The 25,210-nt window shown below is 37.9% G+C and overlaps 1 protein-coding gene across 1 annotated transcript; it reads left to right on the forward strand.

Annotated features, from left to right (window-relative positions):
- The first annotated feature begins 813 nt into the window (after window positions 1-813).
- On the forward strand, window positions 814-24,817 carry LOC146133229 (uncharacterized). Its single transcript, XM_083397690.1, has 13 exons — window positions 814-1,057; window positions 4,717-4,871; window positions 6,581-6,836; window positions 7,367-7,541; window positions 8,307-8,444; window positions 16,493-16,774; window positions 17,645-17,792; window positions 20,086-20,290; window positions 21,221-21,267; window positions 22,015-22,182; window positions 22,371-22,513; window positions 23,354-23,552; window positions 24,494-24,817. The coding sequence occupies exons 1-13, from the start codon at window positions 814-816 to the stop codon at window positions 24,815-24,817; spliced, it is 2,484 nt and encodes an 827-aa protein (XP_083253816.1).
- The last annotated feature ends 393 nt before the right edge of the window (window positions 24,818-25,210 follow it).

A 25,210-nucleotide genomic window follows, 5' to 3' on the forward strand; every position in this document is an offset into this window, starting at 1 on the left:
CGTGTTGAACTCAAGGTGCGTATGTAATGGTAATGGCAATGAAAGCAAGGAAAGTACAAACGACATAACCAATGTAGGGGTGAAAGCAAAGTACAAACGACATATTGATAAGTTCAAAGTTAAATTGTCTTGCTTTGGATCCAAAAGTGTTAATTGTCTTATCAAAGTTTAAGACCACTAAGTCAAATATTAGAAACACGATCCTTGGCAAACAGTCTGGTGACCGCTAAGCCAAATTCTAGAAAGGTGATATACGGATTTTCTAGGCGTTTTGATTGCTTTGTAACTCACAGCGAAAAAAGGCAAATATAGGGCGACCAAAATGTTTGCCAAGTATCGTGATTTTTTATTGGGTCTAGTGACGTAGATTACTTGCCTTGCCTTGGAAGTTTAAAATTGTAGCACCTGGCTTTGGACGCTTATTGCAAGGTTCACTGATGGGGAGGTACTACACCTAATGATCAGTATTACAGGAAAATTAAAAGTTCCTTTTGCAGCTTCGGTGCAAGACGTGTTTTCGCAGGTTTTAATTTTTTTTAGTTTCTCGCCAACATTATAAAACATAAAATGAGTGCTTACTTTATACGTTTTTCGCACATGTAGAAAAAGTTGCTTCGTACTGCAATGATCGTTCCATTAATTATAGGTCAACGGAGTAAAAGTTTTGTGTATGATTCAGCACGGAAGATGGTAGATGTTGCATGATATTCGGTTGCCTATATTTGGCGACACTGTATGAGTTCACGGGTATATTTAGCTGCAGCTGTTCTTACACTTGTCTTAAAAGTGGATAAAACACTGTGACTGCGCCCAATGCGGCGATACTACAAAGCATTGCTGGTCGTCTTCACTGGCCTGGTTTGGACCTCTACATACTTGCTGACTTTCAAAAGCCAGCTCTTCAGGAATGTTAACGCTGTCATTATCAATGGAGCGCCGGTTCCGGAGTTTTTAATTAGCGAATCCAAGAGCGAAAGCGAAGAGGACTTCATGAACAGAATGCACTCAAGAATGAAGACACGCCGCGAAGTTATGGAAAAAGCTTGTCGGAAGTTGAGTAAGGCAGTTTGTATGTTTTAACATCATATACGGTACTGCTAGTGTCAGCTGTTTGCTTGCTGGGAATGATTCCAGTGTGTTTTATGACGGAGTTGAACCGTGTCACCCCCAAAAAATGTCTTACCAAAAACATACAGACCACTCTTAAACGTAATGAAACTTTCTCGTCAAAATACCATAATAATTCCATATTTAACCTTCGTACTGGCGTGTTTGCTGCTGCTATAACAAGGTGTCCACTTTCAAACTCCACAAACCTATCTCTACTAAACAATACTACTAACAGCAAACGCGAGGCGACTACATAGGTTAGGCCACAGAACGTTCATTTAATGTATAACTAAGTTACAGGTGTGGAAAGCAGGGGCGGATTTAGCGGGGCAGGTGGACAATGGCCATAGCCACACCAAAACTGTAGTTTTTGCCTTTTTCATCGTAAAAGCTATTTTTTTCTCGTCCCGTGCGAATATGAATTATGTTTTAGTATGGCTTAGTCCATTTGTATTAAATCGTTTAGCCCAAATGAACCATACGTCTTATCGCTACTTTGAAAATAATATTTCTTTAGATGAAACCTTAATATAAACGAACTGTGCTGTGTTCTTAAGGTTACTTCTTCGTGACGCCACGTTTTAGTTAACTTTGTGACGTCACCTTTTAATATATTTATGTTCGATCCAAACAAATTCCATAATCCGCAGGTACTAATTTGCGTCCGTTAACTTTACATAAATTGCAAAACCTACGTTTTATTTTCAACTGGAACAATTTGCTGTGTTACTTTGTGAAGTAGTCTTTAAAAACTTCATGCGTTCCCATAAGATATTTTTGTCGTTGCGGTAAGAAAATTGTTCTAATTTCAACCCTGGACTAACCAGAAACATATTTTACAATCCAAGCATGGAAAATTATTTTGCATTTACGCTTGTGATATTTGCTCCTGGTGGTATTTAACTTCTGCTCCACCTTAAAAGCAAACATCTTAACGCTGTTCGGTCGCCACATTATCATCATTATTTTGGCTCGCTCATTTTTGGCTTGAGGTAGGGTAGTCATTAGTACTTCGAGTAGCAGTGCTTCTCAACCTTTTTTAGTTCGCGATCCACTTTTAATGCAAGTTTTATTGTTCGACCCACAATGAGATAAAGTTACATAAAACGTGTATCTTTACTCTTATAGTACTGGCGTACGTTCTGAAGTAGTTAATGCGGCACAACACATCTAATTGTTACGTATTTGTGATATTGTTGCATAAATGTTACGTAATCATAATGTAATAATTTTCCGATCTAATAGAAAACTGTAGCATTATAAATGACTCGCGACCCACTGGTTGGGAAGCACTGGAGTATAGAGGATATAAATTTTGTGGCCAAGAAACTTAGAATAAGGAATTGCGCTAAATAAACACGGGTGTAACCACTGAGGGGTTGGCGAAAAAGATAATAAAACCTGCAAAGTAACTATACCTTGCCGACGTCATGCCCTTTTGCTCCGCCCTAAATACACATGTGCTTTACGTTTTCTTTCAATACAAACGTTACAAAACAGCGCACTGCTGGTTTAACTCACGAGAATTGTTCGGCGCTTCTTTGCGATCGTCAGTTTACGGCCACACTCTACGTCTGCGAAATGCGAGACAACCCCGCCCGCTTTGTCCACAGTCGGCGAAGTCAACAGTTATACGCGACTCAAAAAGTGCATGAATAGTCTTCATAACCGAAGTATTCGCTGCCTCCTAAGGCCTATAAACGAAGTATTTGATGTATATAGGGTTACCACATTTCTTTCTAAAACCAAACAAATTCGGGACCCCCTTTGTAATTTTCTGGATACGCAAATCAACGTCGACATAATTTTGGGGTCGCGACACATATAGCCAACATATATAGGGTTACCACATTTCTTTCTAAAACCAGGACGATTTCAATCAGTCACCAGAATTTTCGGTGCGTATTCAAACAAAGGGTCAAAAATACGTCAAAGCGTGACTTCACAAGAATGTGTAACTTTAATAGGCCTGTTGCTACCAGTCAAACCCTTGTCCGAATGAAAATATGACTAAATGACGTGTTTGTTTTTGTGGCGAACTAAGAGGCAAAAAATGTGCGCATTTATTAGTTTTCTTTTTATATGAAATATAACTTTTCCAGCCATAATGACACAATCCTCATTAAGAAAACAGTTTCGCAAATAAAAATGACTTTTATAGGGTATCTTGGCTAAACATACAAAAATAGCCGTGGCGATGTGGTATGGGATGAATAAGCGGCTACTTCTTTGCATCAACCGGTCTTGCATGGTCGTTTAGGCGTCGTTGTTTGGCAAGCGAATTGTTGAGCTTTGATATGGGTTAAGTTAGAAGTAGGGTAAAAAATAGGGGTATTATTGGAGTATAGGCAATTAAGCTAGGGGTAGGTAAAACATTGTTTAAATTCCTTTCGACGGTTTGGGCTTTATTTTGACAGGTTAAGAGGTCTAACTCTGACGTAGGCCTTATGTATATTTTCAGTATTTGCCTGAACAATCATTCAGCTATACTGGCTTATTCAACTGCTAAAATGACGTATAATATTTTTACGCTTAACAGAAAAAATGTACAACTCGCATCAGCTATCAATCTGTTTAGTTCAGAGTTGCCATATACAGAACTTTGATCCGGACGTTCGTTATTCGTTCAGGTTGGCTGATTAGCAAGGGTGTATTCGACAAATGACAACACAAAGTCGAGCCTTTAGGCGCAGCTAATGTTTCTCGCTGACCCCGTCTTTAGTGTGCAATTGACGCATCCAATTTTCGCTCATGGGTACATTGTATATTAGCTGACGTGGCACACTGCTCTACGCAGATGTTGCGCTAATCGTGACATAATAACACTAGGGAAAACCGATCTTTGTTTAGTATTGAAGGTGGCGAGAGCCGTGCTTTGCAATTTAGCTTGGTACATGGAACTTAGGAAACTGCGCTGCTGATAGTCTAAAACTAAAACATGATTTTACCAAAATCATTTACACATACGCCACCGTCTTGGTTTGGTTTTTCGCCTCTTTATTGTCAGGGTTTATGCGTTATCAATTATGGCAAATCTAGTATAGCTGAGCAAAGAACAGCATTCTAATATCCGTGTAAAGTGCAGGAAAATATTGACTTATCAAAACAGGAAGCCCTGTTTGACGGAACGGGGCTCCGGTACAAAGCAGGGCTGCCTATGTTCGGACTCGGACTCGGGACTCGGCACTTGAGTAAGGTTACGTAAAACTACCCGAGCACCGAGTCCGATGTTCACATGTAGAATGTAGATTACCAAATTTTGAAACAGACAAGGCCGCAAACTGTAAATTGTAAAGTATAATACCAAATGGTGGAATACTTTCCTATTTTCCAACATGCTTATGAATTATATTAGATGACACCTTGAGTGGATTTTTATTTTTAGTTATTTAATTAGGTGAAATTTACAGATTCAAAGGCTGACTCGGGACTCGACCAAATCGCACAGTTAGTCGGAGTCGGACTCCGGTTTATTTTTTTGGCCGAAGTCGGACTCGGATTATTTCTAACCGACTCCCGCAGCCCTGATACAAACTACAAAGCCTTAAAAATGAGATTGTCCCGGCTAAAACCGAACGTCTCGTAAGATTTCTGTTTTATGTTAAGATACAAGCCGTCAATCGAAAGCCAACATACAACTTATACCGGCCAACCGATACAAGCTCGTATACTGCCCGGTCCCCAAAGTGGGCTGCTCCAACATGAAGCGGGTTATGTTGGCCCTGAATGGTTACGGAAACGACACAAACCAAATTTTCCCGGTAAGTTTATGCACATCATTATTATGTACGACCGTATAGCCTGGCGTAATTTATTTGCAGCAATTATTCTACAAAAAAGTATTTTGACCTTTATACAGCTTTCGTCAATGAATATATTAATACGGATAAAAAGAAATTATTATGGCTATTTCCGAAAATATTATGACATGTAGGTTGAAAACGGGTGATATTAAATAACTAAGAGGCCAGTTAAGTCTTTACTAATTAATTTAAGTCCAAGCTAATTTTAACAAATAGAAAACCAAAATCGTAAATTGCTTTCCTTTTTTGCACGATGTCATTTTCTTTCCGCTAATCGTATATTTTTCTTTAGTACCGGTATGTTTAAGCGCTTTTCGAAATAATGTTTTTAATCCAAAAGGCTGTGCGTCAAATGGCACGATCTGCAATGACAGATTTGTACCTATGTTTTGACGGTTAACTGCTTATTTTCGCTAATTTTTCGGTTTTGTTTAGCTTAACTTTTAGACAATTTAATTAACCTAACAAATCAGGGACACTCGACCAGTGTTAGAAAATGTCTATTTACGAAATAAGACAATATTTTAGTCACGCACTTAAATATTTTAAATAGCGGGAACGCAACATGTCTCATAAGCGCAAGGTCAATAAAATTCTTCTTCTAATCATAATGTGAGAGAATCTGTCTCTTTTCTTTCAAAATGCTACATGTTAGGACCTCAAAGTTGTTATTTATTTTTTCTTCTAAGTATTTTGTGAAAAGCACATATTTTTAAAACGGCCAGTTTCGGGCCGTCGTCATCTAGTTGAGTGGTTACCAAAATCGTTTTGTTCTCGCGACCCCATTTCCAATTTCCTAAAACCTACGCGTCTCATTATGCAACCAGTTTCCCATTATACAACCAGTTTTCACATCACATATGCAATTTGGCAAAATGTTCGCATTTCTTGACAGATAGCTCGATAATTAATCGCAAAGCTAAAAAGGTTTAGTAGATCGACATCATCTTGATTAAGACGTTTCGATACGCACTTCTTCAGTTAATGTGACTGAGAAGTAAATCAAAGCATCGATTATAAAACGTGGGACGTTTCCTACATCGGCCTACATTGGCCAAACCTGACGAACTTTTTCACGAGGGTCAAAGAACACAGAGTAAATAAAAATCCGAGGTTTGCAGATATCTTCTGTCGCATTCAGACAATTAGGCTGATCGGTTTAATTGACGTGATTATATTGATATGTATGATGATGATTTTTCATATCGCTTTTTAACTTAGTTTACCATTTAAATGAACAGGGTGCATGAGTTAGTCATAACAACTTTAAGGGTTCATCAAACCAAAAAAGGTTGAAGAGCACTGATCTAAATTACGTAGATCAAGCATATTAATTTTAAAATTGCTATTAACACAATGTTTTCATTCACGAGGGTGAGGGGTATGTGCAATTTTACACTTTATCGATTTAGCTACGCTGAGCGTAAGGTGTCACAAGAATTAGGGACAGTTGTTTGGTATAAAGCGTATATGCAGATGAAGTCTTTATAGTAAAACATTTTTAACGACAGAAAGATGTGTTTGTCAAAGCATATTATGTATGAATTCTTAGATAAAGGCGAGTGCAGAATAGGGGTTGCTTATATTACAAAGGATCGGCGTTCATGACTATTTGTGAAATATATATTTTATAAATAAAGGCACTAATAGAAAGTTGTCTCTTTCAGCAAAGCGTTTATGGCCAGAATGCGCTTCTTCACGCCGAAGTATTGGAAAACTTCCTAATAAAATCCAATGGAATACCAGCAAGTATGACGAGGCAAAGCTACACGAAGTTCCTGGTGGTTCGACATCCATTCGAACGCGCTCTTTCAGGCTACAAAAACAAGCTGGCGATGCAGTACGGAAACAAAGTCCCCCAGTACTTTGAACTGTCGAAGGCCATTCGAAGGAAGTATGGCAGCACAAAAGAAGACAAAACAAGTATAGGCTCACCTTGTTCAACCTTTACAAGTAGTTTTTTTGTAACCGACATTCAGCCCAGGATGTAGTCTACATTAATACCTATAAACTATTGGTATTAGTCAAACACCTGTACAAAAGCCTAATTAGGTGTGATCTACTATCCAGGGGAAGACAACACGTTGATCGCGATCGACCGGTCAATCCCCATATTTCACTTGATCTATCGCGTCGCATATGTGTCACATCATTACAGTAGCTGTCATACACAAGCGGGACATTAAAATGACCAATTGTTGTCTGGACAAGGCTAATCAAACGTTCTTTGGCTTAAAAACTAACCTCCGTCGCTAGTTTGGAATGCAATTAACGCTAAGGTGTTTGATAAGTGCTGTTCTTGTGAGTATTTTGCCAAACCAGTCGATCGCGAGTTTCTGAAAAATATTTCAGTCGATCGCAATCAAACACAAGTTGGCCATACAGCTGCATGCGATATTAACCAAAGAGCTTGATCGATGGTCCGCGCCATTCACCACATGTTGTACATGCAGCTCCGAATGGAACAGCGTCTTTCTACAACTTCGTCGACTACTTGTACGACTCGCGCGACACCATGTCTCTGATTAGAAACGACATTCACTGGATTCCAGCGCACAGGCTTTGTAGTCCATGCGAAAACCAGTATGACGTCATCGCGAAACTGGAAACCATCGAAGAAGATCAGAGGTGAATATGTTTACAACGAATTAACACACTTATTTTTAATAAAAACACGTTTGTCTGAAATACTAAACATTCGCCCGATTTTACTATAAACCATCATAAAATTATGTTATCCACAAACTGTTATTTTAACCAAATATTAAAATAAAAAAACTCTAGAAAAAAAAAACAGATGAGAATTAAAAAAACAGTTGAATTATAGTGAGAATATTCAAGCTAAACGCAGGAAATCTCGATAGGTTACACCTTTTAACATGATTAAAGTTGGTAAATTTTATCATTTTATTTAGATATTTGTTGCAAATACGTATAAAACGCTATTGCGTTATATCAGGGGTGCTTAAACTGGGGTCCATGGACCCCTTGGGGGTCCGTGAACAAGTTTTAGGGGGTCCATTAAGGTCTAATTGAAATGTTAGTGTATATATAAAAAGTAATCGATTTAAAAAAAGGAGTTTAGTTAAACATAAAACGGTTTTGCACAGAATGTATTTAGACTCCATTTCACTTTAACATTTATAGACCGAAATCAGCGAATTTCGAAAGTTTATTTGTATTGTGATTGTGAATTTATGACGTAATAACTGAAAATTTCTTGCCTACGGTAAAAAGTTTAAGAACCCCTGCTTTATAAGCACGACATTTGGATAGGCAATCCTATGGATGATAGGCAAATCCTATATTTTGAATCCACGACGTAACGTAAAACATTTCGTAGCACTCATCAGGCCAGTATTATATATTGCTTAAATTGTATTCAACATCTAGATACCTGATGAAGATTATAGGAGCACCGATTGGTCTAAAGATGCCGATGGGCTATTCGAAAACCAGAGGCAGTCGGGTCGATCAATCTGTAACAGAGAAATTTATCAAGTCGCTGCCGGTTGAGAAACTAAATAAGTTGTACAAAGTCTACAAGACTGATTTTGAAATTTTTAATTACCAATCATTAGTCTGAATCTTCGAAGGTGCTATTGTATCTATTTGTTTCCTGGAAAAAGTACGTGTGTGACATAAAACAGTCGCGTGCTTTATTTATTTTATCTCATTTTTTTTTCATCATCATTCTTTCTTCGGGGATGCTTTTTATCACAATGATTTTTAAGTTTGGAGGGTCGTAATATCGCATTTAACCTCACTACCGAGCAGTGCAGACTCTGCGCACAATCACTGTCGTCTCGTCTTACTTTTGTGAAGCCAAATAAGATGTAACTATCACACCATTTACCAATTCGATAACACAAAACCTTGTTTATGCTTTGTGTAAAAACGTACTTTACATAATAAACTTCTATGAAAGTATGGTTAATACTCAGTGAACTAGAAAAACACAAATGTTAGTTGTATGTGACGTATAAATGTTTGGCAATTCGGCGAGCAGATAAGGAATAGCAAGCTTGATATCGACTGTTGCAAATCTCACGATGAGCAAGTAGTATCGTGTAAGAAAAAATGCGTTTAACACTAAGTTTGAGTTTATCTGAATAAAATAAAAATAATGACAAAGGTTTTGCAATACCACGACATTGCTATAGAGACTTGTGCTTGTGTATCTTCACAATAACTGAAGATAATACAAGCTCGAATCGAAACGTCTTAATCAAGATGATGTCGATCTACTATAGACCAGTGGTCGAAAACCGCCGGTCCGCGAGGAGTTCGTTACCGGTCCGTAGCAGAGTTGCCAGATTAAAATTTTGATTTAAACCCAAACCGTACGTAAAATCCGAAAAAAGGCTAGGCAAAGTCCAAAACGATTGAAAGTATTTTTATATCCAAATCACATTAACTTTCGTTTAACTATACTCCATGGTCGATTGGTATATGAAAAATCACAAATAGTTTGAAGCACTCGTGAGGTGCAAAACAAACCAGTGTGCTGCGAGCATATAGAGCAGGGGGGCGCAAACAGGGGGTCGGGACCCAAATTGGGGCCGCGGGACCATCCAGTTTGGGTGGCGAAAGCCTTAATATTTTTGAATAGCGGCCTATAATGGTAAGTTCTTTAATTGTGTCCATTAGTAGGCCTACACTGAATTACATACAAGAGGGCCGTCTTACTTAAAGTCACGCGAAATAAACACACTGAGGCCGTTTGAAATGTCGTGAGACCTTACTTCATACCAGGTGATGGGATAGAGCGTTTGCAATCCAACACTATTTTGGCCATTACCACATCAAACTGATCTGCTGAGCCGGAATCTGGGTTTACTTCCTAGTATGCGTTTTAAAAAAAACTTTCACGACTTTTTTTCCCGTTTTCTTTAACCAAAGCATCTTGAGCACGTCGCGTTCTCTTAAAGTTAAAATAAGCAAACTTATCAGATAACGAATTTTTTATCTTAACGCGATATGCAATGAGCATTTTTGTCTCAATTAGTATTAAAATTTTTGCTAACATAAACTGCTTTAACCAGATTATGCAGTTTTTCACGAACTTTAACGATATAAGCGAGCTATTATAAGACGCTTATTTACGCTAGGGGTCGGCAACCTTTTCTAGTCGCGGGCAAAATCCAACTTAAAAAAAAAAACGTCTCTGCGGGCCGCAAAAAATGATAACTAAGGATTGTGTTATTAAAATGTTAGAACAACTGTGAATCAGACGGGTCTCGGATCTATTTTGCACTTAAAAACGGTTTTAATAACATTTAGGGAGGCAGTAAAGTGTTGACGCAAAGCGAATGAAAAGTGTAATAAAACTACTTTGAGGTAACGCGATAACATTTAAAGTTAATCTAGCTCAGTGTTTGTACCGGTATGAATTTTAAATTTTTTACAAGTTTTTATTACATTGCCGAAAATAGAAAAATGTTAAAAAATATATATCCAATATTTTTTAATACTTTTTTCCATTTTGCGCTACGCACTTGGCAGCCTTCCACAGCTCAACGGTACAAAATCGCTGATCTAGTTGAAACGGCAGAATCAAAACGTAAACAAACCGGACGTAAAATGAACATTTGTGCGAAGCGAATTTTTCGCAAGTATTTGAAATAGACTCGTGTCTAATTTGTCAAAGAGCAGGCGGGCCGAATGAATTACATCGGCGGTGATGTTTTTTAAGGGCCGGTCTGCGAAAAAGTTTGAGTTTTAAACCGGTCCGCAGCGTAAAAAAGGTTGTCGACCCCTGTACTACACCTTTTTGGCTTCGCAATTTATAAAATAAAAATAATTTCCTATGAAATATAGTGTTAAACTCAAATTAATATTTTATAGTGTTCAATTCAATTTTATATTACATTTTTACGCGTATTTCGAATACCAACGCGAACTTAAAATGACCTCTTGATCAAATGTCCTACTGGACCCAAGATGTAATAGGTAAATTCTGATCATCATAAAAGCCGATCAAAAATCTGTGAATGATATACCGAAAAATGATATTGTTTATAACAGTGGTCGGCAACTGCCGGTCCGCGGACGGGTGCCGGTCCGCGAGGAGTTTGTTACCGGTCCGTAGCAGGATTGCCAAATTAAAATTTTGATTTATATCCAAACTTTACGTAAAAAGCCGAATAAAAAACAACCAAATGTATTTTTATATTCATAACACATTAACTTTCATTTAAATATACTCCATGGTTGATTGGTATATGATGAAACATAACAATTAGTATCAAGCTCTTGTGAGGTTTAAAACAACGTGTGCTGTTGTCATATAAGTTACGTTCACAACATCCAAAAATGCAAATTTTAATTGCAAATTCTTCTTAGTACGTTCAATTCATCTAAAATATCAGGTTGTTTTTATGTTCAAGCGTACTCATCCTAAAGTGCAATAGAATAAATTCATGCAAATAATGTTTATAAACAAAGTCCCCTAATGAAATGATTTGTTACTTTGATATTTAAACACGAAAGGTTTCGAAAAAACGTATGTATTTTAATAAGTTTTAGCAGGCCTGAATTTTCTGACTTCAACCACTTTTTTTTAACACATTTTTTAAATTTGTTATCGAAAAATCTGGTAAGACTTGTACGAATGTATGTTGTATACTTTTCAGGTGTCAGTCTGTGTTTCATACTTTTCATATTGCCATTATTTAGTTTAGTTTTTGTATTACGTAACTATAGAAATTGTCATGTATAGGGCCTGGCCAAAAAAAGGATCTAAAATATGTTATTATACATAGCACAAAGTGTGAGTTCTTTTAAAATCATGCTTTAGTTATCCTTATATTGACAAGCTGGTAAGAGTAGGAATAAATGATAATGGTATAGCCTACAAGTGTAACTTTTTTTAAACAATCCAAGTAAAACAACAAAGGTTATAAAAAAATCCAAAACAGCTTTGTCTAACAAGAGCAGAATACTATATAGTTACGCAAACAACATCATCACTTCACCTTAGATTCTTAATTCGAAAGAATTTACATCAACAAATAGAAATGTCGGAAAAGGCTTAGATCCCGGTATTAACAAAAAAGCAACTATAATTCAATAAAATATTCTAAATCCAAAAAACTTAAAGGTTTAAAAAAATCATCAGCTCAAAATGGGTCACTGACTGGGTTTAATTGCTTGACGGGCCAGATGCCGCTAGCGGGTTTCAATAAAGTTAATAATTCCTAGATCTCGTTGCGGCAAAACAAGCATTGAAAAGTTGAATTTTCTTTACTGAACATTTGTTTTCGTTTAAGGCCAGTCTGCGACAAAATATTAATTTTAAAACGCTCCGCATTGCAAAAAGGTTGCCGACTGTTTTGGGAGTGTCGCGCGAGAGCATTACAGTTTTATTTATTTCTAAAAATAAAATTTCGTACAAAAGGCACATACGCTTTATATACGTACGTTTTACCTGAAAAAACACACTTAACTGCGTATCAGACCAGCAGAATTATAAATCCTTTTGGAGCATATAAGTGGTTGGAAGTTATAGTAATACGTTTAGTAAGAATATCAAACTCCATACAGCTGATTCATTTTCAACATCATAAATCCTTTTAATGTCAAACTAATGTTAAATGCTCAGTGAAAATCTCTCATTTGTCAAGCATTAGTTAAATGGCTGCACATATAAGTTAGTCAATAAATCACGAAGTCCGACACTAAGGTTTAACAAAATTTACAAGAGTGATGCGCAATATTTTTTCCGACAATCCTAATTATGTGCATCAAGGCCAGACCACGACAAAGCGCATATCGACCAGATTCACCCTATATGCGAGAAACCGAACTTCATTTCGGTTATTTGTTTTTGGCGTTAAGTTATGGCGTAAATTTGTGATGTCATCGAATAATAGTTGCTTTTGTGCATTTCTTCTTGAGGGGTATACGGAGTTGTTAATTGTTAAAGGAATACAGCGGAGTAAAAAGGTTTGAAGATTAGAATACAAACGACTGAAGATGTTCAATTCAGGATTTTAAAGTATTATAACAAAAAGCGAGTGGATGGATTGACACAGATATTTTATTTGCTAGGTGTTCAACGTTCAGTTCTGATCGATGTGAAAAGGTTCCAAAACCGTAGTTTAAAAAAATGTATTTTAGCCAACTTGTACTACGTAAATGCAAACAATTTTCGTGCTTCACGCAACTTTCTATAATCAGTTTTACTACTTTTTTGTTCTATTTAAAAATTATATTCAGCTTAAGATAGATACACACTATACATTGCATGTTAATCCGTGTGAACTCATAAGGTCCATAAAGTGTAATTTTCGGTAAATTAAACTATATTATTTTAAATTAAACTATACTCTTACAGACAATATTCGTAAGAAGCAAAATGGAGAACGCGGACGATAAAAACGTTGTTTTTTAAACTTTAAAGCGACCTAACTTTTGTACTTCAAACCCTCGCGTGTAGTTCCAGCAAGCATAGATCGCTCTAAACGTATATAACTGCTAATGATGTATTGCGACGTCGTGCCGACGTTAGATCAAGAAGCAGTCCAAAGGGTTATCAATCATTTGGAAAAAGACCAAGAGCCTCATAAATACCATGATTTTAAAAGCCACTTGCTATCGACTTTTTCCTGTCCAGTCACGAGCGGCAAAACTGATCAACACGCCAGAACTCGAAGACCGCAAGCCATCCGCATTTATGGATGACATAAATAAGTTTGCTTGTAACTCACATTAGATTTTTTTAAAAACATTTTTCTAGAAAACGTCGGTTTGCGCAAGCCTACACATACTAATTCGGCGCCCAGTAAGCCGCACAACATTTTCTACGTTATAAAAACCATCAAACTGAAAATTTCTGAAGCGTTCTCCAAGCATCGACAAAGGAACGGCGAGCACAACAATAACCAAGGCCTGATTGGTTTGCAGCAAATGGAAGCACCATTCGCACAACAGCCCACTTGTTGTTTTCCTCAAGCTGGCTTCAGGCACATTTTGTTGGAAATTCGTTTTAGCAAATGTCTCCCGCCTGATTTCCTCAGAGCGCACTCATTATTGGTGGAACTGCGGCGCCGACGCCATGTAAATGCTACGTCGTTCACTAGCACACAGCGCTACAAAACATACTTATTGAGTTTTCTCAGATTTTATGTCCTAGCTTCTTTAAACCACACCAAAACAAGGAGTGGAGCACCATATACTTACCGCAGGACCTCCAATTCACTGCCACCAGTAAAATTACAAATTGCAAAAGATAAATTCAGCAAAATGTTGAATATGTTTGGCGTTCCGCAAGCCGTTGTTCATCAACTCAACACCCTTATATCAAACCAAAAATGTCTGGCGGATGTTGCACCGGATATCTTCGTCCCATTATACTCTTAGCAGCCTAAAATTTGCAAACGTCCTGCATGGATTTTATCGCACCCGTCTATACGAACCACCAGGAATGGGACTCAACTGGGTGAACCAGCTTCCATGGGTGCTATACTCGGCATAAATAAACATACACCGGTCAGATTGAAGAAAAGGAATGCATCTCTGCAGATCTATTAAGCCAGCTCATGTGGGCGATGCCCAGCCGGTTCAAGTAGCAACGCCACCGCGCCGTGGAAGGCCGCCAATAACGCCAACGCATACGCACACACGCCCTCGTCGCAGCACACGTCTATAGCTTCTATAGGGAGAGCTGTATAGCGACACTACGCCGACCTGGATTGATCAAACAATTACGTTTTCCTTTTTCTTATTTTGTCGTGCCATAAAGCTATACCTCAAACAAAGATGATAATTTTTTTTCGAAAATATAATTTCTTATTTAGGGGGTAATTTTAAGTTTTTTTTAAGGATTTTTTTCTCCTTCAGACGACAACGTCAACACATACTTAATTATAAATCTGACTCTACTTAAAAGAAACAAAAAGGAAAAAAATATACAAACCAAAATATTGCTTAGCAAAATATTCATAATCGCGCCCTAAATCCGGTTTTGGACACCGTGTGTAAAACTGGGGTTTCTAAACATGTGGTTATTTTGTTTCATGTCGGCGAAACTTGCACTACTATAACAAGGAAATATTATCGTTGCTCTGTATAATTTTCGAATTTCACGGCTATAACAAATTACCAAGTAACTTTTGCGATTGCTTTTTCGTAACGGGACCGTATATTATTTGCAGCCCCGGGGCCCGTCGCCGATTTTGCCGCTTGTCAAATTGTGCGGTAGACTTGTGGCTGGCACACTTTTAGCTTATGCCAAACAATTTTAGCGCCGCATTCACATATCTGTACGACCGGTTAGCGAACCTCTATATTTCTAGCCAAAAGCCGTTTTCTATTGGATATACCTAAAAGTCCAACCAAATAATCGGAGTATAGTAAAAAATATATTTCGCCGCTGGGTAACATCGCTAAAATGGTTGCAACGGTTTTGCAGAACGCATTTTTTTTCTTATCTTACAACTAGCGCGGGACACGCGTTGTTTTGATAGCGCATCAAGATTGCAACTTTAGAAATAGCCGATCGGGTTATCAGCCGGATTTTTAGTAAATATTGTCCCGTGCTAGCTAAGTTGGAATGATTTATTCTTATGGATTTAACCACTGGAGATCACTCATGGATAAAATATAGATCACTTCTGAAACAATTCGTTGTCTAAAAACATTTATGAGTATATCCGAAAACAAATTTTAGATTAAACAAACAAGATTTCTGTTCAATGGTTTAAAACATATTCAGTGCTACAATATCTCTCAGTTAACTAATTTTACTATGATTCGCCTTATTCAGATTAAAGTCGGCAAGCTAACCTTGTTCTATTGTATCTGGTCATAAACTGAAGAAGACGATGTAATTGATCTCGCGTATCCGCAATAGGATTGTGAATTCCTTTGTATTGTTTTATAATTGATTATTAATTGGTAGTTTGTGTTTTATTAGATGTGGCGTATTTTATGTTGCTGCAGTTGAGGATATCTTTGCGGAGTTTAAACAGATTCTCAAAAATGTGATAGTCTTAGTACGGTATTAGAGGCAGATCAGATTAAAGATTTACTTTTACTAATGTTTTAAAAAAACTCTGACATTACAAAAGAACAGTGCTCTTTAACCGAATATACTGTAACCCCAAGTGCATACCGGATCAAAGCTGAGTTATACAACTAACAAAAGGTGTACGAAGGGAAGGCTATACAGCATTGGGTCAGCATTAGTAAATAAAACAAACATATGGTGCATTTTTGAGCTTCTGGAAGGAAGCCCCGGACCTGATCTATGTAGTAATTAGCAAGGTATGAGGCTATGTCCCCTTTGCCTTTTTGTCGCACTCTAATTTGAAAGTTTGAAGAGATAAAAGCATTATAAGATTTATTGCTAGGACCAAACTCATACGATGCTTTTGGTTGAATCAACCAGCTGTTAAATGAGTCACAACTTGTTCTTTTCATTTGATCAATGTGTAACGTCTATACTATGCAAAACGTTTAGTACGTTCAATAAAATGTTGTATCTTTTACTTGCATTTGGAAGGTATAGGAATATCTGAACGCTATTAAAGCAAGTGGATGGATCAATACGGACCTTTCCTTGCGTTGACTTTCAGTCAAGCGAATAAGGCCTTACGTCCAAGCTCGATTAAAAAACTGGCAGCGGTTTTTGTTCTGATGGCCACTCTTGCACTTCTCGCGTCGTTACAAAGCAACAGAGATCAAAGAAAGACAACAAAACGCGGCTATTTTCGCACCGCAACAGGAAGGAAGGGCTGCAAGGCACTGAAGACGCCCTTTAACGGAAAGCTGTCGTTCTGCACTGATTCGAGCAACTACGGTTCCGTGTGCGCTTTTGAATGCGACGAAGGCTTCTCGATGAGAGGCTCAACTTGCAGGTTCGCGACAACATAGGCTATTTGTTTACGACCCAAAGTAACAAGTCGTTATTTTCTTTATTTAAACATTTATATTGTACTGGGGTAGACTATGCACGGATCTGTAATGTAGCTTGATAATAAATTGGACATCTAAAAAGGTCGAGTAGATCACATTAACTGAAAATGATACAAGCTCGTGTCGAAACGTCTTAGTCAAGGTGATGTCGATCGACTCGACCTTTTTGGCCTCGCAATTTATAACCTAACAATCGTTTGCGATTTATTTGCAAGCTACATTATACTTTTTCCAATGTTAAACATTTTTTACAAAGCTTAATTAACAGAATCTTACACTATTTGAATAACCCAGATTCAGGGCCTTTAATTAACATTTAATATCCTTCACATTCGAACAAAATCATCCCACGGATTTTTTTATATATTGCTCGTTGATTGGCCTACAAAACAATAAAAGCGAAAGAAAAACGACCCCACGGCCGTCGACCGTGTCCTAAAAGTTTTAGATTTAATGAAAAAAAAAAAGTGGAAAAAGTAGTACACAATTTTTATTCATACGTATATTTCTGTTCAGTAGTACTATATTTTGCCTCGTTCCAAAAGATTAATAAAAAATATTGTTTTTAACACTCGGAGTTTGTTAGGAGTCCACGACAGTTCGAAATTATTGGCTAAGTTTATTTTTAACACGTTACCGGAATGAAAATCTAGACCAATTCTACACCTGACAGCTTTTAACAATATATCATTTTCTCATGACGCTACACAAAACGATGCGACAATGAAACTGCTATTTTTATATGAAGCTATAGCATGCTGTGCGTTGTTTTTCCGGGACTATAAAGACATAAAATTGAGCAATTTTTCCAGGAGGTGCGATTCAAACGGAAGGTGGTCGGGTTATGGGAGTGTGTGTGTGCGGACAAATGCCTGCTTAAAGTCAGGGCAAGTGAAGAAGATGAGTCGTCATCGAGCCACCCACGTCAGGTCGTCTTGCTGTCCCGCGGGCAGCGATGGCGTAAGTTTGAGTTGTTCCAATTAAATTAAAAGCACATAACAATATATCTTATATATATATATACGTTTTTAAAAAAAATAAAGGTATAAAACGTGAAATTTTTCTTTCTTATTTTTCGAAAAATGATTTGATGCTTTATACCTGTTTTTTAACAGTCCAAACATCATCTGATACAAAAGCAATATAATCTTTGTTTTATGTTTTATTGTCTGCGGAAGATTCCTTACATTCAAAAGTGTTCCACTTAACAATAGCTTTTTATTTGCCACTACAAGTAAATAAGTTACAGCGGAATTTTCGGTCGGCTATAATTCAGTGTTTTAAGCACGAGATCATTATACAGTAGAAACATGAGATAAAACATCATGTTTGGATGAAACGCTTAGCCACTTTTCCGATGTAAGTTTTTATGTTAAAATATTTACGGTAGTCATGCGTCAAAATTACCTTATTGATATATCGTTGTATAGCCAGACTAGAAAACCAAATACCGCCTACTAAAGATATTGCAACTTGTAACTATAAACCACTCGGGATGTTCTTCTGGGATACACATTACCATGCAATATACAGAGAGATAACAGCCCTACTAATTGAGATGTAACAAATCAAAGGAATGTATAAATAACATGACTTAGTATGACACAGGAGTTCTTAAACTTTTTTACTGCGAACCCCTACATTTTTATTGAACTTCGCGTTGACCAGTGTAGGCAAAAATGACGTCATAAATTGACGTCAAAATACAAATAGACTTCATATATCTGCTGATTTCGATCCAAAAATGTGAAAGTGAAAAGTAAGTTTAATGTAAAACCGTTTTATTTTTAATTAGACTGTTTCTTTGAAAAAAATTGAATAAAATTAACCCTTCATTAACCAGGGCTGGGGAGCCGGAGCTGGAGCCCGGAGCCCGGAGCTAAGCATTTTCTCTGGAGCCAGAGCCGGAGCCATTGTTATTATTTTTGTGGAGCTGGAGCCGGAGCCGGAGCCACTTTTATTATTTTTGTGGAGCTGGAGCCGGAGCCGGAGCCGGAGCCGGAGCCAGAGCCGGAGCCGGAGCCATTTTTGTTTTTTTGTGGAGCCGGAGCCGGAGCCCTTTTTATTATTTTTGTGGAGCTGGAGCCATTTTTCAATTTGTGGTGCTAAAGCTAAGAAATTATATTTTGTTCCATCTCCAACGTTAGTTAGCGGCTAGCCAAAAGCAATTTTTAAAACTTGTCATTGAATAAGTGACTGGTGGCATCGGAGCTGGAGCCGGAGTTATTGGGTGTTTGTTTGATGGCTCCGGAGCTGGAGCCGGAGCCAAAGGATATGAGTTTTACAACTCCGGAGCTGGAGCCGGAGCCAAAGGATTGCGTTTTACGACTCCGGAGCTGGAGCCGGAGCCATTTAATAATTGCCTGGTGGCTCCGGAGCTGGAGCCGGAGCTAATGCTATTTTACGGTGGCTCCCCAGCCCTGTAACCCCCTAAAACTAGTTCGACGACCCCCAAGAGGTCCACAGACCCCAGTTTAAGAACAGCTGGTATAACACAATAGTGCCAAGAGATAGATTTCATCCTCAGGTCTATTTGTCATGTTGAAGTTAAATTTTCCCAAGGTTGATAATAAAAGCCGTTACTCCACACCATATACTCTTTATTTTTGTGGATAAGCCATGCAATAAACATGCTGTATAAACTGATGCCATCTTCACTGAGCATTGGAAACATTTCTTTGCCCTGCGGATATTTTGCTTGGTATTTAGTTGCTTCGTGGAGTTTTCACCACTAAAGTATTATTGCCGTAAAAAATCATAAGTGGGCTTATTGAATCCTATTTAATTCGAAAATAAACAAATTAACGCCAGAAGTAGGCCACAAAAAGTCGCAAGATCGGAAAAGAGTTTGGAGACTTTTCGCAGCTTTCTTTTAGCCCAGCGGTTCCTAAACTGTTCCAAAAAATTTTGCCTGGTAGACCCGTTGCAAATATGTTGATAATTCGCGACTCTACAAACTTCATGGGTCAGTTGACCCATTTTTCTTGTAGTACACTAGTGCCGTCACGATTCTTTGTAATGTAACAACCTTCTAACTAATGCGAACGATTCGCTTATAGGAGATAGTACAGTATAATAGATGCTTTGTGATGTCACAAAAGACATCATAAAACGCTATATTATCAAATAACAAAGCATAATTAAAGACTAATAATGATGACCCTCTGATGCGGACCCTCTGAAACTGCTGTACGGACCCCAGTTTGGGAACCGCTGTTTTAGCCCAACATACAAAACTGTTTCGCTCCTCCAGCGCAGGTTTGATCCTGCCGAGAGGGAGTGTTGTCATGGTGGTCGCCTTCACTGGAGGACCCCACTCTCCGACTCTACTTCGCGCGATTGCGACTGCTGCGCTGAGCACCGGAACCAGTGTTGGACGTGCTGCGACGAACCCATTCTGCTGCGCAACGACGGCTACAAGAAAACAGGCGCCAATTTCACGGCCGGGGCTGCGTTGGGTAATTGTAAAAGTTCTAGGTTATTTAAAGCTTGACAACGTTTAGGCCAAAGTTAAACGGCCTTGTCGAGTAAGATAGTGTATGCAATTCGAACGAGACGGAACATTTTTCAATCAAATGTTGACAGACATCAAATTTATATCGCACGTTGTTATAAAGATTTCCTGTGGATAAAATACTGCAATGGCTTATAGTCAGGGTTATTAACTATTAACCATAAATATGCCGATCTGGGATGACCAGGGTAGGATACAAAATTTGTGTGCGTGGGGGCATGTAAGTTTCGGGGATGACGTCACAAAGTTACGTCAAAACTTACGTCATGAAACAAATGATCGTAAAATATCTATTGCTTCGAACAAACTCGTGCGCAAAATGCAGCTTAAATGTAATCTTTAAAAAAAGTGTTTGAATAAAATTGGCAAACTTTCAATTTAAATGAAACGTGGCACATTAGTCACGCAAACGAGATTCATATCCCTCGATGTAGTGGTATTTATAAGACGACCTGACCAGGTGCCCTCCCACTTCTGAAATCCGATGATATATAGTAGATACCACTCGTAGTTCTTTAACGGTTACAGGTAAACTTTACGTTTTGTAGAGAACAATATAAGAAATGAACGTCTGCAGAATACACAAATTTCCTAATCTGGTAAAATAAGTAAGATAATTAAAATTGAATAAAGCTTAAAAGAAAAATTTTATTCCTACGTAAATTTTCCTAATTATGATAAAAGTAGTTTGCAATGAGGACTTTGTTATAAAAGTTTGTGTTCATAATTATTGCGTGAAGCAAGATTTTTAGTATTTAGGCAATTGGGTCGATTTTGTCCGTCATTATAAAACAGACAATTTAAAGAAATCGATTTGAACTTTATCGGTTTCCCAACAAAACTTTAACAAAAATCAATTTATACTAAACTGCAGATTTAGGCGTGGATGACTTTTCTGATGGCTTCTCTGCAAAACTAAAGGTAAAAAGTTATTATATTATGTAAATTTTGTGTTTTGCAGTCAACATAGTTAATAACATAATGGCGTGCTAATAATATACTCATATATACAGAATGTTTTATTTATGCTTCAAATAAGGTTTCGTAGTTAACCAATAGTTTAATACCAAGAAATTTAATGTGCAACGTAATATGAATACATGCAGTGAAGCATATGATAAAAAGGTTAACTGATATATTTATAATTATCGCAAATTGCTAATCCGAATCGCCTGTCTTAAATATGGCTTTAATTTACCGAAGACTATCTTGGTCTGAGTGCCATTTTCTGTCACAACTATTGGTAAACATTTTGTGCCTTATCGAGAAATACAGATTATTGTATATAATTATACAATATTGTTTAAATAGATAAATAAGGTGGCACTATTTACAGACTAATTGTATTGAATTCTCGACAAGCTTTCTCACAACCGTGATGCTTCATCAGGCCACAGTGTAAATGAAAACAATTAGAATGCACCAAAACCTCAAAAAAGGGCGACAACAATAGTGACTTCTAACATATCCACAGGCACATGCTCGCAAAAAAGTGTTACTCACGCAAAAATAATTATAACAGGAGGATATTGTTTGACATTCAATATCATTTTGTCGGAAATTAAGGTGGCTTTAAAAGAAATACCCTATTGAATTTTTAACTATTTACACGAGTGGGGTCCATTTACTTCAGTGTTTTGCTCCAATGAAATAATATTTGATTGCCAGGTTGTCGGTGGTGGCCCCGCATCAGAAGGCCTACGTCGTGTTAATGCATATCTCATGTACGAAGACAGTACGTGGGTGGGCGAACCCATTCCGGGTTTTCCTCCTGTCTGCGGTGGGGTGCTCATTCACAAAAGATGGGTGCTTACGGCGAGACATTGTGTATTAAAAGTAAGTAATGTTACTGATTAGTAATGGTAATTAATAGGTGATTGTAAATGTTTGGTTTTTAAATGCGTTATTAAGGCTTTTCGTTTCAAGCTTTTATTTTAACTCTAAACCTCACTTTTGATAGTTGGGGCTTCACTAAAAGTAAAGTAACACTTGAATAGAAATGCTGTTAAAACTTGTTTTGGTAGGAAATGTGCAACGGTGCAATTGGAAAGAAGCACAAGCTCCGGGTTGCGTTAGGGAAGAGGTTTAACAACTACATTACCGAAGGAGATGGACAAGTCAGATCGGTTGATGACGTTGCTTGCCACCCTCATTATTGCAACAACAGGTAAACGTATATAGGGAGCAATCAAATTAGCTCACTTTGTAAAAAAAATTGGAAGTTTTACCCTTTGAACAAGAGTAAATAATTTACAACAGTAACCGAAAAAGTTTTACACGAAAATATTGTAAACGTGTCTAACAAGTTCAGGTGAAACTTTGAGTTAACCAAACAAATCATTTGTCTCAAACAAGATAAAAAAAGATCGTTGACGTAACAATAAATTTTCTCTGAGCCACACCATATAGGATATACGGTACGTAGCCACAATCCACAGGATGACTAAGTTCTAAGTTGCCATACCCACCGTTTGTCAGCTGCAGTTAAGAAATATGTATTTCACTACTAAAAATGTCTTTAAGTCGATCGGTATGATTTATGTTTTACTTGGTGACGTAAATTAATTTTTCCTAGAGGCTGAGTGGTAAACCACAATTTTCTTTCGAATAACAGAATCTGCCTGAATCCGAATGGTAAAAAACAAACGATTCCACATAAATGATAAAGATTAAACGAAGTAAAGAACTTATAGTAAACCTTATATAATAATTTGTCATATAACATCTAAATAAACTAATTTTCCGTTTACTAAGCTCTGTACTTAGTTTAATCTAAATGATTAATGTGCAACCAGAATCGTTTTATTTTGCACGTAACTGTAAGTACGGCCCTGCCGATCCCAATACCAAATCAAATCCGCATTGAATTGTTAAAGACATAGGCCTACTAGTCTATTATGTGTGTGTTTTGCAAGCTGTTCTTATGAGCACACCGCAGAGACATGGCTTTTAAGTCCCAAGCAACTAAAAAAATATAATTTACATCAGTCAGCCCTTTGCTTGACAGGCGTAAACCCGACCTAAATGACATCGCCTTGTTGCGCTTATCGCGTGAAGTCGACCTGAGTGACCCCGCAGTCGCCATAGCAACGCTGCCTCGGCATGGAGAAGAGCCTAACAACTGGAGAACCTGCACGCTTACTGGATGGGGGATCACACAAAAAATTGGGGTCTTTCCCTTCCCGGACTATCGTCTTTGGTTGGAGGTGAGGGACTTTTGGAACCTTTACCTCATTTGATTAAAGAGAAGCTGCTGCAAGCTATTTACATCGTATGGAAATAGGTTTTTGTGTTTTTCCAAGCAAGTATAGTTGACAGCATCAGAATCAACATCATTTTAGCGCAACAATCTTGTTTCACAACGCTGTACTACAGTGTGATGCCTAAACGTAATTTATCGGGGTTTTTATTTAACATTACCGACATTAATTTAGACCAGGGGTTTCCAACTCAAACATGCCGACGTGCCAATTTTCAACTTCTTCCCGTGCCAAAGTTTAGCAACTATTTTTTTTTTCTGATATTAAAAGCGCTTTTATACGAAAAATAAAAACAGTATAATGTTATAATATCAGAAATAATTGTTTGTTGTCGTAATTGCTGGGATTGTTTTGTATTGTGAAGAAACAATGACAATTGGCCGTATAACAAATTTAGCTTTTTTGACACTTGGCTGTGTTTTGGGGGCTTGCGTACCATTTTTTATTAGGTCGCCTCATGTTGGACAACCCTGATTAGACCTTTTTATTATTGCATTTGACTTATCATACGTATCCACGGTTCCACGAAAATGCAAATCTCACACTTTTGTAAAGGTCTGTCATCGGTTCACCGATCGCAAGTTACCTAAAAACGCGCCCTGTCGTTTTTCACGACGTCACACTCTACTAGATGAATCACGTCATTCATCTACACTTTGATAATAAATTGCATAGACAAAAAGGTCGACTAGATCGGCATCACCTTGATTACGACGTTTCGATACGAGCTTGTAATGTGAGATTAACTGAAGATGATACAAGCTCCTATCGAAACGTCTTAATCAAGATGATGTCGATCTACTCGACCTTTTTGGCTTTGCGATTTCTTATCAAGCTACATTACAGATCCGTGAATAGTGTACACAAATCTACTCGTTGTTCTGCAGACGTACAGAAACGCAACGCCGCCTGAACTACAGGAGGTCGACGTTCCGATCGTGGCCAACCGCCGGTGTCAGGGGCGCATTCGGCAGTGTCACCTTTGTGCCGGGACGATGGGGCGCGATGGGTGCAGCTCGGACAGCGGGAGTCCCCTGTTTTGCCAGACCAAGGACCCCCAGGGTTTTCCCGTTTCGGACGAGTGGGTGGTGCACGGGGTTTTCAGCTCCGGGACCTGCGGCACCGACGCCAACATGCCTTCAGTGTACGCGCGCGTCTCCCACTACCGCGACTGGATCGATGACGTAATTGACGCGCGAACGTACACGTGACGTCAAACCGAAATTGGGTAGCGCTTATTTGTTCGGGTTGCAAAACGTTTGCGGCCGTTTTAGTGTTGTCGTCGGGTTGAACTATTTGCCAATGCTGGAACATTGCTTTGCATAAAACACCTATTTTTTATACTTGTGTGAGTTTTAGTATTTTTTGTATACTTGTATTGCATATTTTCATTTTGTTTGCCTTTCGAACGCCCTATTTTCTGAAATCAATAAAAATAAATCACAATTAAGCTACAAGAAATGCCTAAAATGAATTTTAACTCAGAATATATATAGCAGTTAGCAGGGGTTATAAAACTGGGGTCCGTGGACACCTTTGGGGTACTTTTATGCCGTCAATTTTTGATTTAACCTAATAAAAAAATTATGTTAGCCCTGGCCAAC

Source organism: Ascidiella aspersa, chromosome 9, assembly GCF_963924565.1.
Source record: "Ascidiella aspersa chromosome 9, kaAscAspe10.2, whole genome shotgun sequence".
Classification (NCBI taxonomy): Eukaryota; Metazoa; Chordata; class Ascidiacea; order Phlebobranchia; family Ascidiidae; genus Ascidiella; species Ascidiella aspersa.